Source organism: Rattus norvegicus, chromosome 19, assembly GCF_021556685.1.
Source record: "Rattus norvegicus strain SHRSP/BbbUtx chromosome 19, alternate assembly SHRSP_T2T, whole genome shotgun sequence".
Taxonomy (NCBI): domain Eukaryota; kingdom Metazoa; phylum Chordata; class Mammalia; order Rodentia; family Muridae; genus Rattus; species Rattus norvegicus.
Window position 1 is genome coordinate 53,020,868 of NC_141552.1, and position 17,540 is coordinate 53,038,407.

The window sequence follows — 17,540 nt, forward strand, 5'->3', positions numbered from 1 at the left end:
TCTCTCCAGCACCCCTGAGATTGCCTTCTCACGTTTTCCACTACAGCTATTTACAGTTTACGGGAGGATTTCTACTGTGGCATGGCGTGTAACCTCTGATGTGTTCTCAGGTTTTCTCTGGCTGGTCTCCTACTTAACACCATCGCCCTACACGACGTGAGTCTCTTTTCAACAATATGACTCCCCTTTCCCCTCCTAAGCTTTCAAGGGCTGGGCCTTACTGACCCTCCTTTTACAACTTTACTCTGCAACCATGCCCGAGGGAACTTAGGAATCAAGGTTAGGAAATCACAGTTGTCTCGCCACGCACTTGTAGGGGAGGAACAAAGGCGGTTCCAGGTCTCCTTAGAGCGTCTCAGACCACAGGTATTCTGGAACGTCGCGGTAATTTCTGTGTTGTTTCTGGCTGTCTTTGTAGTGCTGCTGTTCTCGGTAGGCCCGCAGGGCCAGCACCACGCTGGCTATGTATAAAATAACTAGCAGGCAAGCAAAGGTGGCTGCTGCCCCATCGGTGCCCGCTAGCTGGCAGTTCATCCAGGTGAGACCCTTGCGGGCGTAGACTCTTTCTCTGGTTTTGCAAGTGTCAGTGGAATTGATGCGCAATGCCACGTACAGGTAAAAGCCAATGCCGACGCAGTAGCCCACCGCTGCCAGGAGACTGAAGGCGGCCTCCAGAAGCAGCCACCTCCCAGGCAGCTTCCTTAGACTCTTGGCTCCCTGCAGTAAAACGCCCATAGTGAGGACGCCCAGCCCCAGGGAGACAGCCACGCCGCTGTAGATCAGGGGCGACCGCAGGATCGTGTACTGCTGGTCCAGCTGCCGAACCTGCTCCAATTCGGTGCCCTCGAAAGGTGAGTAATAGTTATTCCCGAAGCCACTGCCGCTGGCAAAACTGGCGCTGAATCCAGCCAGGACAAAATAGGAAGCCACGATGCACATGAGAACCATGCCATTCAAAATCACCTCCATTATCTGCACCACACCTAGGGGAAGAGAGAGTCTGGTTTAAGGCTGGATCACTCACCTGGTCAAGGGAGGGGTCCCCGGGATTCTAAAGATGAACGATCTGATTCAGCAACATAATCAACGTTCTTGGTTTAAAGATTTATTTATTTTATGTGTATGAGTACACTGTAGCTGTCTTCATGCACACCAGAAGAGGGCATCGAATCCTATCACAGGTGGTTGTGAGCCATCATGTGGTTGCTGGGAATTGAACTCAGGACCTCTGGAAGAGCAGTCAGTGCTCTTAACCTCTGAGCCATCTTTCCAGCCGCCCCCCCCCTTTGTCTTTTTTTTTTTTTAACTTTGTCATTTAAAAAAGTCCCAGTGCTTGCGGTGGGACCCAGGACTTGTGCGTGTAGGCAAGCGCTCTACAGAGGCCCTCGGCTGGGTGCCCAGCACCCTTGTGACAGCTCTGCAACCTCTTTAACTCTGGTTCCAGAGGATCCAGTGCCCTCCTCTGACCTCATCAGGCACCAGGTATAGAAGCAGTGCACACGGACAACGCTCATATACATAAAGTAAGTATTCTTACTTGGAGACTTAAAAAATTGTTACTGTGAATATATATATATATACATATATATATATATACACACATATATATATATATATATACATACACACACACACACACACACAAATTTAAAGCTGGAAAAACCAAAACATATACACACACATATGTATATATATATTTATAAAGTTGGGAAAAAACAAAATACACACACACACACACACACACACACACACACACATATATGTAAATGGTCCTAGCCCAGGCTGGCCTTGAACTCTCTATCCACCTGCCCCAGCCTCCTAAGTATGAGGATTACAAGTGTGCAGTACTATAACTGCCTTAGGGTAGTTTAAAAGGTTAAACATAGGGGTTGGGGATTTAGCTCAGTGGTAGAGCACTTGCCTAGCAAGCGCAAGGCCCTGGGTTCGGTCCCCAGCTCCAAAAAAAAAGAAAAAAAAAAAAAGGTTAAACATGTGTGTACCACGTGGCTCTGCAATTGTACCCTTAGGCATTAACCCGAAAGAAATGAAAGGATACTTGGCAGTTTGAAGAGAGCCTTGAGTAGGAAGTCTGCCTGGGCTACATACTGAGAGCCAGCTCCAAAATTAAAAAAACAAAAAAGGAAGAGAAGTTTATGCTCACACAGAAACATGTCCATGAGTCTTCACAGTAGTCACTTTACTTGTAAGAGGCAAATGTTGGGAGAATTTACCTGTGACTGGTTCAGAGGAATGGGCAGGCAACAACCTGGGTGACTTTCAAGGTACTTAGGAGTGAAACGGAACAGTTCTAGTCTCAAAAGGTTACATAATGCGTGACTCCATCTGGGGAGCAGTCTCAGAGGGACAGAGTGCTGGAGATGTGCACACAGCCGGTGACTGGGGGCAGCGCTACGTGGGACGAAAGAGGGTAAAAAAGGGTGTGTGTGGCTTTAAAGAGGCAATAGGGGCGTCTGCTGGGACAGCACACTTCTGGGTTTTGTTGAGGTGATCACACTAATCTGCCACTGAAAAACCTGCAATAGAATCATGCACACGAGTGTGCCCTCAGCAAATGGTCTGCACACACTCGGAGATCGCCATTTTCCTGGATCTGACATCCTTGTTGGAGACAGCACAACTGCAGAAAGCGGCAGAAGGGTCTGGAAGATTGTGCTACACTGCCCTTGTGGCTTCTTGTGAAATTACAAATTTAAAGTTGGGGGAAACAAAACAAAACAAACCCAAAGACAAATGTCGTGAAGAATAAACAGAAAGTTTTCATTCATGTTCTCCATCTCCCCATACCCAAAGTACAGTTTCGCTGGGTAAACCAGACGGCCTCAGACTCTTACCCAGTCACCAAGACTACAAACATTTTTGTAAGTTTCTTACATGCTCCTCCTGCTTCCTTTCTCTCTCTCTCTCTCTGTCTCTCTCTGTCTCTGTCTCTGTCTCTCTCTCTCTCTCTGTGCACGTGTGTGTACATATGTGTAATGTGCTGGGCTGTGCATATGCACATGTCTCGAGTGTGTATGGAGTTCAGAGAACAGTCTCAGGTGACATTCGTTCCTCAGACGTTTTCCACCTTTCGTTTGAGGCAGGTCTGTCACAGATCTAGTACTACCTACCAGTGAGTTCCAAGGACCCACCACTCTCTGCCTCCCATCTCGGCGGCACTGGATTGCAGGCATTCAGCACTGGGGATCTGAACTCAGGTCCTCATGACTGTGAGGCAAACACTATCGGCTGCTCACTTACTTTCCAGTCTTTAAGCAATGAAAAGCATTCATCTCTGTGCCCCCCCCCATCTCCACACACACACACACACACACGCCATCATACATCTTGCTGGTTTCCTGTACTGTAGGCCAACTATATCTAGTCTGCAGAATGGCTACACATTTATTATGAGACTTCCAGTTTGGTTCTGCGAATGGGCCAGTTTGCTCAACCAGGTTTCTACAAAGAAATACTTGAGCTGTTCACTGGCAGGGAGTTTCTTAGAAGTCTGGAAGATGTGCAGATTCCATGAGGCAGTGAGGTGGGCTAAGGCTGAACACCTCTTGTCTAAGATCCCTTGCTCGTCAAGCTGATAGAAGCTTCAGGCTGCACTTCCGGAAGTTCCATTACTATCCTTAGATCCTCAGGATGCAGAGATGAGAATTTTGAGAGACAAAGAGGAATGCAAATGGACCCCAAATTCGAATATCAAAATCTAGTATCTGTTCTTTCCCTGTTTACTAAAGTCCTTCTAAGCCTTAGATATTTTATCTGATGAATGAAGTTAAGTCCGCCAGCTCCACTCGGCCTCCCTCCCACACAGACCTGTGGGAAGGATCAGATGGAAGGGAGAACAGTCAGCCCTCTCTGGTTGCAGCTTCTGCAGCCAGAGAGTCCATTGAGGATCGAGCTGCATCTGACCATAGAACAAAGATGGGCTTTTTCTCAGCAGTGTTCCCTAAACAATGCATTCTAGCAACTGTTAGCATAGCACTTACGTCGGGAATATGTAATCCCATAATATACAGGAGGTTATGTATATGAATATATTATACACAAACATTATACATGCCGTTTTACACAGAAGGCCACAGCACTCTCAGATTTCTGTATTGGAGGGGACAGTCCCTGCAGACACTAATACATGACTAGAATTTCTTGAAAAATCATAAATGAATGGTAGGGCCTCTCTGCAGTGTTCTGAAATCGGAGGAGAGTAGTATGAGAAGCAGGAAGAAACGGGGAGAATTTTGAAAAGGAGCTGTTTCCCAGCAATTAGAGCATGTCTATCCATTACACCAATGGTACCGTATTTATCATTGAGGCCGTTAAGGGACAGCAGCCAGTTCTACAATCCTCAGACCCAGCTAGCAGAGCCTATCATCTACATGCCCACATGAATTCCTGAAAATCCAGGGGCCACAACAGCGTGGGGATCTGAGAGTTGAGAAACTGTATCGCTCTAATTTAAAATTCAACATTAGATTCTAGCTGCCCACTCTTCAACCGGACTCTGCAAATACAGCAAGCGATGAACCAGCCCAGATGTCATTGGTGGGGGTAGCAAACTCCCACACTCTGTATCTTTCCCAACCCTGATTTTCCTTCCATCAGCATATAGAAACAGAAATGCTGTGCAGATGGGAAATATAAATCCTTTCCCTCTGCTACACACAGCATACATCTCTTGGTTGAAGTGGAAGAAATCTAGGCTTCCAATCTTCCGCTAGGTCTAATGACACTGGGTTTGTTGAAGGAATGGCTGCAGGGTGTTATTCTGGGCAGTAGCCAGCCTGACATGCCTTAGCTAAGCTACTCAAAGTGACAAATGTCTTAAAGCTGCTAATACGCAAAGATAAACATCAGAGGGAAGGAAGAAAAGGCAGACATTGCATTTCTCTCCAAGTCGGGGTGGGTCGGGTTTCCACAAAGATGTCAGAGGTCCGTGGGACAGAAGTCCACTGTGTCTTTGCTGTAATCCCCAGTGCCCTTCCGAGCAACGCTGCTTTTTACGGTCGACCATGTAGCACTTGGCTTAATTCTGTGTCTACCTCTGTCTTTGCACTGTACATAACTGTCCTGAGGGGAGGGGAGGGAAAGCCAAGGCAAGCAAGTCTCTTTGATCTTTTTATTTTGTAAAAATAAAGTGAATATGTGCAGACAAGGTATCTATAGAATTAAGAATATCCCCTTTCGGGGGCTGGGGATTTAGCTCAGTGGTAGAGCGCTTACCTAGGAAGCGCAAGGCCCTGGGTTCGGTCCCCAGCTCCGAAAAAAAGAACCAAAAAAAAAAAAAAAAAAAAAAAGAATATCCCCTTTCGGGGTTGGGGATTTGGCTCAGTGGCAGAGCGCTTGCCTAGGAAGCGCAAGGCCCTGGGTTCAGTCCCCAGCTCCAAAAAAAAGAACCAAAAAAAAAAAAAAAAAAAAAAAAAAAAGAATATCCCCTTTCCCCTTTTCCTTGAGCAAAACTAAAAAAATGTTCAAGAGAATTTCTAACCATAACAGGGGTATGCAGTTCTGTCCCCAAGGCTGAAGTCTTCCACATCAATCGATGGAGTTTTAAGTGAATAAAGTGTCATGAGCATAGAGAAGACCGCTGCCTCCAAATTAAAATGTTTTCTTTGGAACGCTTGGATTTTTGCATCAAGGGACATAGTCACTTGTACCGGAATATACTATAATGGTCCCAAGCCGTAATTCAACCTGTAATCAAGTCCATGAAGTTGTCTGGCTAAAAGTAACATTCTTCTGCTGGGAAAGGGACTTTACATTCTTTTCTTTTGAGTAGACCCTGAATACCACTGTGGGGTTGGAGTCTTCGTACAATGGCACCTTTACAGGAGGTACAAATGCTTATTGAGCGCTGGAAGTCACTGTAAGCGGCCAGGAGAATGGTTTCTTTGCAGCTCAGCGAGTTTAATCTGATTCTCCTTTCCTTATCCCATGCCCTTAAACTTAAGTTTTTCTGGGGCAAGTACGCTCCAGAAACCATAGAGTTAAAGGGGTGCAGGGCCTAGATACTCAGTGGGGAGATGCCCCGTGTGTCTGCTGAAGAGGGCTGAGTTTAGGATAGTTCAGAGAGAGCAGTCTTCTGTCGACGTAGGTTTCTGTGAACTGTAAGTTTCCAGTGCAATTGTTCCTGCCCTGACCATGAAGTACACTCTGCCTTCCTCCCGAGGGTCCTTCATTGTTGCTGATTATCTGGTTTGCAGACAGGATCTTGCTCTGCAGTCCATGCTAGTCTGGAACTCAAGATTCTCCTGCCTCAGCCTTACAATTGCTAGGGTTCTAGGATTCCAAGTCCGTACCACCAAGCCTGGCTTCAGTGTTTGGGGTTTTCTTTTTTTTTTTTTTTTTTTTTTTTTTTGGTTCTTTTTTTCCGGAGCTGGGGACCGAACCCAGGGCCTTGCGCTTCCTGGGTAAGCGCTCTACCACTGAGCTAAATCCCCAGCCCGTGTTTGGGGTTTTGTCACAGTGTTTGTTAGTCCCACACTCACAGAAGATTGCAGAGAACACAGCTCGTTGTCTCAGAGAATACTCCTCCAGGCAGCCAGGAGCTAAGCCCCGCATACCTACACCGGCTTGGTATTTCGGAAGCCTTAGTGAGTTCCACATCGAAGAATTCCTATGAAAGATTGTGGTTGAAAGTGGCTTCTATCACGTAAATGTGGCAGAACATTCTAGAAGTCTAAAACTCAAGCATTTCCGTGGGCTTCTCCTTCAACTTCTTAACTTTTCGGTAACCCTTGAAGGCCAGGATGGCTCCCACAGCAAAGACCCCAATGGCCATGGCTGCAAAGACTCCTGTTCCTATGTCTCCCCCGTGGAGACCGCAGTTGAAGCCACTGTAACCTTTGCTCTGATACAGGGCCTCCCTCTCCTTACACACATCTGAGCTATAGGCCGCAGAGAGGTGTTGGAAGAAGAAGTACAAGGCTGGGACATACGCCCCAGCGATGAGTGCATCCATTAAGCCCTCGATCACCAGCCACAGTGGACAGTGCCACGGGACCCGCAGGGCACCCCCGAGGAGGAGGAGACAGGAGAAGGTCATGAGGGCTCCGCTGTAGGCCATTGCTGCAGTGACCGTGGGCAACTTGAGTTGGTAGAACTGGACATCCAGCTGCTGGGCTTTCTCCCCGTCAGCACCGTCGAAGCCACTGTAAGCCCCTCCGTACTGGTAGTAGTAAATCCCCCCCAGGCTGGTGATGCCCGTGTAGCCCCCCGTGGAATTGTAAGAGACACAGCTGCAGGCCAAGATCAGCAAGTTCAGCAAAGCCTCCAGCATCTGGCAGCAGGCTGCAAGAAAAGGGCGTTACGGTTTGGAGATGCTCCGTTTCGATAGGAGACTCATCTCAAGCTTCATCCTTCCCAGGAAGCTTCCTTTCTCTGCCTCGGTGGGCAGTGTAGGATGCACAGTGAGTGTTAGGGGGCAGCAGGGACCTATGCTCGCTTCAAATCCTTTCCACTGAGAAGCATGGCATTCAAAAAAGCCAAGCGGGCATGGCTGTCAGTAAAGCGCTCACTCACCGTGTAAGCATGAGAACCAGAGTTTGCTCCCAGCACCCACATAAAATAACAGGCATGGTGGTAAATGACTGCAATCCTAGTACCTGGGAGGCAGAGGCAGGGAGGTCAGGAGTCCTGGGCTAGCCTTGACTACATAGTAAACTTGGGACTAACCTGGACTATACGAGATCCGCCCCCCTTTTTTTTTCTGTCTCAGTAAATCTAAATCTCAATTCTAAATATATTTTTGTATGCCAGCAAACATAAATCACCATATAGATTAATTCTTAATTTTTATTATTTATGTGTATGAGTGTATTTGCATGTGTGTGCAAGTCCCCCTCCCCACCCCAAACCCGGAAGGAGCTGAGTTTCAGACATTTGTGAACCACTTGATGTGGTACTGGGATCTAAACTCTGCTCCTCATTATAGAGCAAGCACTGTCAACCACCGAGCCATCTCTCCAACCCTGCTTCAGAACATTAAAGAAATGTAAAAATGTTCCAAGTAGTTTCAACACCTAGCACAGGCTAGCCCGAAACTCTTGATTCTTCTGTGATGGGGTTACAAGTGTGAGTCATCATTCCTGGCACCATAGGAAACAACTTCAGTGGGACAAAGGGACAGCTAAGTTTCTCCAGTGCACTGTGATGTGATAATGTGTGTGTGTGTGTGTGTGTGTGTGTGTGTGTGTGTGTGTGTTAGTTAGTTAGTAGGGATGGGAAATAATACACTTCACTTCACCTTCTGCCAAAGAACATTTCCTAGTGAAACAGCAGAAGGGCTAGAGGGAGCCCACGGTGCTCCTTCCTCCTCTGTTAGGCTTAGTAGGTCCCCAAAAGAATAAGCAGGGCTGTGGAGATCAGTTGTCACCCTTAAAACAAAGGCATGAGGCTCACAGGACTTCCCTGACACTCATCCTTCCCGGAGCAGTTGTCCAACCTCTGGCTCAGGGCAAGTCCCCAGACCCCCTTTCGAATTAACCCTAGTTCAGATCTGACTGGTACTATATCAGGGTATTAATTATTAAAAAGGAGACATTGAGGAGTTGGGGATTTAGCTCAGTGGTAGAGCGCTTGCCTAGGAAGCGCAAGGCCCTGGGTTCGGTCCCCAGCTCCGAAAAAAAGAACCAAAAAGAAAAAGGAGACATTGAAACTATAAATTAGAAAAAACGCCCACACAAGTTTCTTTTGTGACCTTCTCAGGAGATCGGAAGCTAATGCACTGACAACATGATCCCTGTCCTTCCCCTCTTGGCTACGGACAGTATGATGGTTGGTGGTGACTGTCAACTTGAACTGACGGGAACCTAGGAGGTTAGGAAAGTGAGCTTCTAAGGGAGTCTGTGGGGTTTCCAGAGAGATTAGAGGCATAAAACTCCCCTTTCCCCACCTAATGTGGGCCGCACCAACCAATATGCTAGAGGCTCTAAAAAAAAAAGGGGGAGAGAGGGACTCTACTGCAGGAAGTCTCCTAGAGTCTCCTAGTCCCTGTCCCCTCCTCCTGCCTCTGATTCCTGGCCATCAGGAAGTGAACTGATCCCATAGACTCTTTCTCCCTCTTCAGAGATAAAACCTCTGAGACTATGCCCCTTGATCTCCGCTCCCTGAGGCTGTTTTGCTTAGTTATTATATATATTTTAAACCACAGGACCGCTTCTTGCTGTATGTGTGTATACAAAGCTATGTAACACAGACTGCAACGGGACCGACTTCCTCTTAGGAAATTGTCCCTTTGGAAGGCAAACCCAAGACACTCTATACACCTGGAGGTTCTGAGCCAAAGACCAGCACTCTTGACAACAGAAGTCCAACTCCAGGCGCTGATGACCCTCCACAGGTAATATCCTGACTGCACATGTGTGAGTGTGGAGTCTCCAGCCTTTGTCACATCAGCTCTAGGGAGGTGGATGGAGATGGGTGACTCCAAGGGCTCCATGCTCAGCCAGCCTAAACTGTGTGTAAGTCTCGGGCCAATGAGAGACCCTGCCTCAAAACACAAGGTGGACTGCACTTGGGGAATGATGCTTGAGTTGAGATGCACACACTCTTACATACAGGGGTGGGGGTTGGGGAGGTTGGGATGGGAACAACTTTAATTGGGAGAAAAATGAAATTTTTTTGTTTTACTTTAGTCTTTTGAGAAAGCATCTTCCTAGGCTCCCCTGAAACTTGTTACTCTGTCACCTCAGTCTCCCAAGTGCTAGAATTTCAAGAATGTCCCATCAAGCCTCCTTGTCTGTTGTTTAGCGACTACATTGTCCTTGGTTCATCTAAATCATGGACTCAAATAATCCTCCCTCCTCAGCCTATGTAGCAGAGCCAGCCGGACCTGCTGCTGTGTGCCCCCAGGGCGGACTGAAAAGTTAAACTTTCAGTCTGCCACTTTGCAATAATGCCCAGAAACTATTAGAAAATACAGACCTCTGTGGTTTAAGGACAGAGCTTCTAGAGCCAGAGGGCAAAGGACAAGATGGGTGGGGAGGGAGAAGTGTTCCATATGCAAATGAGCTGAGATTTACAGCTCCTAATCACTGAACTGAGCTCTACACCCATCCCTCTGTCCGAATAAACAGAACCCACAGCACCACAGGCTAGGGGTGGGGTGAGGGAAGCCTCCTGTGTGGGTCACAAAGGCACCTGCTTTCAATCTGATCTTTCGTTCCAGTCCCTAAAGATGTTTCTATCTGAGATTTCTTTCTGGCAAAGTGGTTAGGGCTTATCTCTTCTGCTGGAGTCAGGATCTCACTGTGGGAACTTTCTAGAGCTGAACCACAGTGAGGACGTCAGAGTGTCCCCAGAGGGCCACAGGGTGCCCCGTTTGCTGGGAGGGATCCAGGGAGGGATGACGTGGTTTCACTGACAAAGGAAAAGCCACAAAGGAGCCACTCTAATGTGGACTTAAAAGCCATCAGCTGACCTGCATCCAGGTTCATCTTTCCTGTTCTAGCCGGTCCTGATGCACTTGGCTGTGTCTCTGCAAACAGTGCTCCTCTGTGCACCTGAATGGGAGCTCTAAACTCCAGCCTTAATCTCGCCCAATCCCCTGCCCCCACCTTGTCCGCTACTTTCCGAGGGCTGAACCATCAGGCTCAAAGCCAAAAAGCCAGAAGCAATCAAACCTAAATATAGGTGTGTTTTGGTAAGAAGCACAGGCCCTGCCCTTTCTTCTTGGTAAATCAATCACAGAAAGGAAAAAAAAAAAAAGAAAGAAAGAGAAAGTTAGTCTAGGGAGAAACCTGTTAGCCAGCCTCTGGCTGGTTCCGGTTGTTTACAGCCTCGGGAGAAGAAAGTTCTGCGGGAGACACTTTGAAGCCTTAGGCTGGGGCTCCAAGTTTCAGTTTCAGGGCCTTTACTTAATGGCTGTGTGACCTGAGTGACTTGCAGAGCCTCAGGTGTTGTTAAGAGGGTTAAGGCATCTCTGGAGTAGTAAGTTAGGCAGGTGATGAAGCCCACGTGTTCAGGGGGTGGAGGCTTTCACCAGAGTTCTTTATAATCTTGTAATTGCTACTCCTTCCTCCCTGTGACACAGCTTCAGCTGTGGTTCCGTGATTCCCCCGTGTAGGCTGGGATGTTTCCTCTCTTAGTCATGGGCAGCCACGGCCGACTAGCCATATACCATTGAGTTCACCCTGACAAACCCGATTTTCCTCTTTGCTGGGCTGATGAGACCAGGCTAGCTGATAACTAACACTAAGCCATGAGTTTTAAATGCTCAACACATTGGTTGGTTTTGTTTTATTGTGTTTTGTTTCAATCAAGACACAGTCTCCTATAGCTCTGGCTGGCCTTGAACTCCTGACCCTCCTATACCCACTGACCGAATGCCACTGTGCCTGACTTTTATTTATTTTCTAATTTTGCATGTATATATTGGCACGTGTGTGGAGATCAGAGGACAACTTAGGGAAGTTGGTGTTTTCCTTTCACCAAGTAGGTCCCAAGGATTGAACTCAGGCCCTCAGGCTTGGCACCAGGCATTCCTTAGCCATCATGCTGGTCCCCCTGGCTTTTGCTTTAAGTGAAAGAGAAATTATTAACATGCTGGGTGTGCATAAGGGCTGAGTAGTTTTGTGACTTTTTTTTCTCCGTGAATTAATATGATTTTGTTTGTTTATTATTTGAGACAGGGTCTTACTCTGACAGGGTCGCCCGCGCTGCTTGAGAACTCACAGCAATCTTGCCTCAGTTGGGATTATAGGCGTGTAAGTCGTCATGCTAGGCTGTGAACTTGCTCTTAATGTAAAATATATTCTTACTGTGCATCTCAGGCGATGAAGATTGAGAGCCAGTGACTGATTGGGCGTCAGCTCTCTCAGGAGACCACCCTTATGCTTGGTTTGAGGACAAACTCTGCTGGGGCCATATTCCCTCTCTAGCCTCAGCTTGCTATGCAAGAGGAACCACAGGGAGCTCACAGCGCATTCAAGGTACAAAGTTCCACCAGCGGGCTGGGAGGCAGAAGCCTGCTCAACCCAAGCTCAGAGCCAAGCATGCTGGATAAGCTTAGGGGGAGCCTCATTGCAGACTTCAGACCTTCCTGTATTCTTTTTTCTTTTCTTTTCTGTTCTTTCTCACCCCCCCTTCTTTCTTTCGAGAACAAGAATCCAAGCAACCATGAAAGTGGAACCCAAGAGGAAAACTGGACAAGCTGCCAACTCACCGACACTCATCCCTCCAAACCCCCACCTTGCCTCTCCTCAAGCCATTTGCAATATAAATGGCTAGACAGGGTCCCCCAAGGCTCACCTCTCCCTGTGCACAAATATCTGCATTTGTGGCATTCCAGAATCCCCTCAGCTTCTGACTGGTAATATTCCTCTTCCTGTCGAGCAGGCTCGGAGTATGTGGATATGTATCTTTCCGAAGCCAGTTCACTGCAACCAAGGAACACACAGACGTTAGGGACGGGCCTGCAGCACAATGGTTTGTTTAGTATTAGGCCTTCATTTATTTTTTAGTTTTCAAAAATATCACTGAATGAAGCCCAGGCTTGCCTCAAATATGTGATCCTCCTGCCTCAGCTTCCCAAGAGCTAGGTCACAGTTGTGTGTGATACCATGCCCACTGGTATTCGGACTCTCAACTTAATAATGAGGTTGACCTGGAACCCCTGATTGTCTTGCCTCTACGTTCCAAGCGTGGGTTATAGTCACGCACCACATCCAGCCAGCTACTTTTGAGATCTGACATCCGTCCTTTGGCCACCCCGGCACCTGCTTCCCTTTGCCTACCTAACCTATGCAGGGCTCTGCCCAAGAGCCAACAGCAACATTCTACTTCTGGGACACAGAAGCCGTCCCGTCTCTCTTTGGTTTGCAATCTTAAAACCTTTCATCAGCACACTGGAGACTCCGGCACTGTGCACACTGACGACCTAGGTGTACTAAGCCAGCAGCACCGAGCTGCTCTCCACTCCTAAAGATAACCCAGGCCACTGGGGCACCGAGGAAGCTGTGTTTCTGCTCGAATCGCCTTTTATTGTCCTCATCCATCTCCCTTCCACAGAACTCAGCTCTCGGTCACCTTCCTTGGCATCCTGTTGGTGCTTAGTCAGAAAACCATCCTCAGTCGTTTCGGAAGCCCGGTTTCTTCTGTAGGGGCTGACTTCACACTGGGCGGCAGGTGGCTCTTTTCTCTGATCGCTGACAGTAAGTTACTGCATGTGGATCCCTGCATCCCCTCCCTCCCGTAAATGCTTAACGGAAGAGCAGACAGGGGGAAGCTGCCCTTTGGCCTCAAACCTTTAAATAAGCCATGAGCAATTGCATGTCTTTTATTCACTCTGGGGTGAGGCAGGGTAACCGGGGCTCAGGGTTAAAAGGAAACACACCAATGTACCTCTTGTTTTTCTATTCCTGTGGTTGCAGCTCAAGATGGGTGCAGCCAGGAAACACTAGCTGGAGTGTCAAAGGCTGAAAGAGCGGACAGAATCTGGGCGCAGCTTTCTTAAGGCTAGTTGGTTTTAGATAATGTAACATAAACTCCTGATAGCAGCTTTCCCTGGTGTGTTGTGAACTCAGCCTCCAAATCCAATGGCAGAGGCTGGGGCTCGTCAGCTAGAACAGTTGTCTCCAGGGAAAAGAATGGACAGTTTTGACAACTAAGCGCGCACGCGCCCCTACACACACACACACACACACACACACACACACACACACTCACACACACACTCACACACACTCACACACACACACTCACACACACACACTCACACACACTCACACACACACACACACACACACACACACACACACACAATTTACTCACTCCCCAGAGCCTGGTTCAACATCTGAGGAATTGGATGGCGCGCTAACTCTCTAGGAGGGGGTGTGGCGACCAGTCCCCTTGGTAGTCTTCCCTTCCACCCTCACTCACAAAACCTTCCAGGATACAGGGGGATTTCGGGACCCACAGGCCAAGTTCATTCATTCAGGACGGTGGGGTTCAAACAAACATAAGATTTGAAACAAGCTGCTGAGAAAGACCTCAACTGACTTGGTTACAAATCACCCGAGAACTTTTAGGTGGACTTAGTTTCTTGTTTAAAAGTGCAACTTCTGTTAGCAGGCTGCTGCGCATATGGCCTTGGCAGGAAGAGCGAGTCCAACCATTAACTCTTCGTTGGGCTAACTTTATTCAGCCCCCGGATACCTGGAAACTGAACTTTGAAAGGTAGAGGGGGGCAAATTAGGGAACAAGACAGAAAAGTCTGTGGCCCTCCGGCTAGCCCCACCCATCTAGCCTTCTAAACCATTCCGGTTTCGATCCTGAAACTCTCCTTCCCCTGGTTCTAAGGATTTCCCACTTCTCCTTTGATAACCAAGTTCAGACATAAGGTTGGGACGTCGTAATACCATCTCCCCGTGACCCCCGGCGGTCCGGGTCCCCAGCAGGTGCACCTCTCACCTCTCCAACCCGCGGCGCCCGAGGCCATGCTTCAGCGGCGGCTCTGGGCCCCGCCAGGGTGCGGGTCCCGGAGTCCCGGCTGTGTCCCAACTGGGTCCCCAGGGCTCGGGCCGCGCACGGCTTTGGCGGGACTTCTCCCGGGCTCTTTGTTCGGCTGCGCGATGACCCGCGTCCCTGTGTCTGTCCTGGCGCGGTTCTCGGTCGGTTCTATGTTCCCGGCCCGCCCGACGGTCCCCGTTTCCTCTCACGTCACCGTTCCTCTCCCTGTGCCTGTCCCCGCCTGGGTCCCGCGGCCGCTCGACGTGGCGGTCTCGGTCCCGGTGTGGGCGCCGGTCCGGGTCTCTTTCTCTCGGACGGGTCCGGGGCTCACGGGTCCCCGAAGTGTTTTTCATGGCCCGATTCCTGTCCCCGCCCGGAAACGATCGGAGGGCAACAACCAACCACAAGTTTCCCAGGCAGGTGGCCAAGCTCAAGGACCGGGCGGCGGCAGCTCACCTGTGCGCACGCGCACTTGCCCTCGGGCGGTCCGGAGAGGGCGCGCCTGCCCCTGGCCGCCAGGGGGCGGTCGTGGTGCCAGCAGGGGACATAGGGGTGGGAGTGGGGTGGCTGAGGGGTAGAGAGTGGGAGGTGGGTTCGTGTTATGGGCTTAACAAAGGCTATTGGTCCAAGGAGCAGGCAAAGGGATGTGGCCCAATCAGCTCAGCTTTCAAATGCTGTCTCTTACTAGAGCTATAAGCAGGCTAGGCCAATCATTTGTTTATTTACTTTCATGGTATGGATTTGAATCCCAGGGCCTTGCATGTCTAAGTGATCGTGATACCGCTGAGCTATATTCCCAGCCCCAAACGAAGACCATTAAATCCACTAAGGCGGTTCCCTGCCACTGGGCAAGGATTTGAGCCCTTTTGATAGACATCTCAATAGCGGGAGGAGTTGGTAACACTGCTGATCTGAACTTGGGTGGCATGACCCACTCCCAGCTGCTGTGACGAGTTCCCCCAAATGAACCCAGCAATGGCGATTTCCTGTCGACCAACTTACAAAGCGTCTTGAGTTTGCTTCCCCAGAGTGAAACTATCATTCATCCCTCTTCTCAGCCATCCAACCGGCCAGTCAGTCAGCCACACATCCACCCACTCACTCATCCAGCCTCTCATCCACGGGTCCTCTCCCTCCTCAGAGAAGTTCCTTTGGACAGAGATAGTGCTCCATTGTGTGCAGAGACTAGACAGGAACAAGGACGTGGTAGAAATGCAACAGGAGGTTCTGCTCTGTGTAGACTTGCAGAATAAGGGACTTGGGGTATTTTCAAATCATGTTTTTCAAAGTAATGAGGTTCCAAGGAAGTGTGGGCTTGGAGTCCCACTCTGACCCTTGTCTTCCCACAATGACACACATGAGTCTGGTGACATCCCCTGTGTCTCCAGCCCTCACCGCGGTGGCTGGGCACTCCTGTTGGGCTGAGAGACCCTCGGGTGGGTTCTAAGGAAGGGTCATGGCCATAGGTAATGTCTTCCCTGAGCTTTGTATAAAGCTCTTGGCATTTCATTTCTTATGGGAGCTGGAAGTATAGTCCTCCGAGGCTCCCATCCATGGAGAATAGGGGTTGGGGTGGTTAGAAATCTTTGTGATCCCCCAAAGAGTGGTAACTATCTTTGGCTCATCTACACAGTTTCTTCACAATGGGAATGTTATGACCTGGCCTCCTGGCCATTTCTGCAGAGGCTATGGTGCCTGGCTCTATGCCAAGTTCTATCAACATCACCACTGAGGGTACAAGATGTAGAGCTGGAACCCCACAAACTCCATGTGGCTGCCTTCCCTCACCCCTGCATCTGTCCATGGCTTCATCACCAGCACTCTGAACAGTAATCTCTAAAATCCCTTTCCAGCCCCAACTCGAGAGTTCATCAGCGAACACACCTGCAATTCCGGCCTGTGATCTCTGTAAGTTACACATTGGAAGGGGTCGGAGTGGGCGACACTTCCTGCTTTTGTAATGGAGTTCTAAGGGAGTGCCTGCTTGGAGACCCACTCTGACCCTCTCTCGAGTTTGGTGGCATTCTCTGTCTCTCCAGCTCTCACTATGGTAGGTAGAAATGCAACTTAAAAAACTTTAAAAAGTAAAACAGGTGATCCTAGTATGGGGAGGTTTTCATGAACTGCCAGCTACTCAAGCAAGGGAGACATAAGAGTGAAGTGTCCAGGGGTGGCTTCATCTTTAGCTTATGTTATTTTATTGTAAAGCAAAGGTTATGAACTGATGCACTGCCGTCGCCTTTGTCTAATTACAAATATAGCCCCAGGACTGGAGAGGTAGCCCCGAGGTTAAGAGCAGTGGCCAGTTTCCCAGAGGATCCATGTTCGATCTCCTGCACCTGTGTGTGGCCCACAGCCATCCGTGACTCTGGTCCCAGGGGATTTGATACCTCTGTAGGCACAGGTATGTCATGTAAAGCCCAGACATACATGTGGGCAAAACACACGTATTGTTTAGGGAGCTAGGTGCATGTAACAGCAGGTCCTAAAAAGCTATGAACTCCAGCGGTGGTAACACAGCCCTTTAATCCCAGCTCTTGGCCAGCCAAGTTCATGGCCATATCAAGTTTCAGGTCAGTCAAGACTATGCAGTGAGAACTATGTAGAACAGACTTATTTACAGGTCACTGGGGATAATGAAATGAAGTGAACATAGGAATGCTTTTTTCCCCCAAAAAGGGAAAATCAATTTTCAAAAGCTACATGTGATTTACATGTCTATGGACGACCTTTTCTGGTTGTTTTGTATTGTTACCAGTTACCCACAAGTTGCTGAATTGTTTTTTTTTAAATAAATTGTTAAAAGATTTATTTATTTATTGTATATGAGTACACTGTAGCTGTTCAGACACACCAGAAGAGGGCATCAGATCTCATCACAGATGGTTGTGAGCCACCATGTGGTTGCTGGGATTTGAACTCAGGACCTCTGGAAGAGCAGTCAGTGCTCTTAACCACTGAGCCATCTCTCCAGCCCCCGCTGAATTGTTAAAATAGCCCACAGTCGAGAAAAGATATGTGTCACATGACCAGAGTGCCCTCCACCTGTCACTATTTCTCACTGAAGTGGAAAGGCCCAGCTT

At 48.7% G+C, this 17,540-nt stretch overlaps 1 protein-coding gene across 8 annotated transcripts; it reads right to left on the minus strand.

Annotated features, from left to right (window-relative positions):
• Window positions 1-226: 226 nt before the first annotated feature.
• Window positions 227-14,946, minus strand: Marveld3 (MARVEL domain containing 3). Of its 8 annotated transcripts, none has more exons than XR_015643446.1 (4): window positions 14,419-14,946; window positions 12,259-12,386; window positions 6,474-7,299; window positions 5,136-5,212 (listed from the first exon to the last, which is right to left on the minus strand). XR_015643446.1 is itself a non-coding variant. In NM_001109132.1 (3 exons), exons 1-3 carry the CDS (start codon window positions 14,808-14,810, stop codon window positions 346-348), a joined length of 1,158 nt encoding a protein of 385 aa, NP_001102602.1. In that variant the 5' UTR covers window positions 14,811-14,907; the 3' UTR covers window positions 227-345. The 8 variants fall into 8 exon arrangements, 2 of the variants coding, with proteins under 2 accessions (NP_001102602.1, XP_087451134.1); XR_015643444.1 differs by having other exon boundaries at window positions 5,136-5,336; XR_015643445.1 differs by having other exon boundaries at window positions 5,136-5,200; window positions 6,453-7,299; window positions 14,419-14,941.
• Between the last annotated feature and the right edge of the window lie 2,594 nt (window positions 14,947-17,540).

Bases quoted from the DNA above. Each gene is read 5' to 3' on its own strand.
- Marveld3 (NM_001109132.1), bottom strand. From the start codon at position 14,810: ATGAAAAACACTTCGGGGACCCGTGAGCCCCGGACCCGTCCGAGAGAA. The intron at 12,387-14,418 runs GTGAGAGGTGCA...CCTTGGTTGCAG, and splicing joins GGGCGCCGCGGGTTGGAGAG to TGAACTGGCTTCGGAAAGAT. The intron at 984-12,258 runs GTGAGCCTTGGG...CTCTTCCCCTAG, and splicing joins ATATTTGTGCACAGGGAGAG to GTGTGGTGCAGATAATGGAG.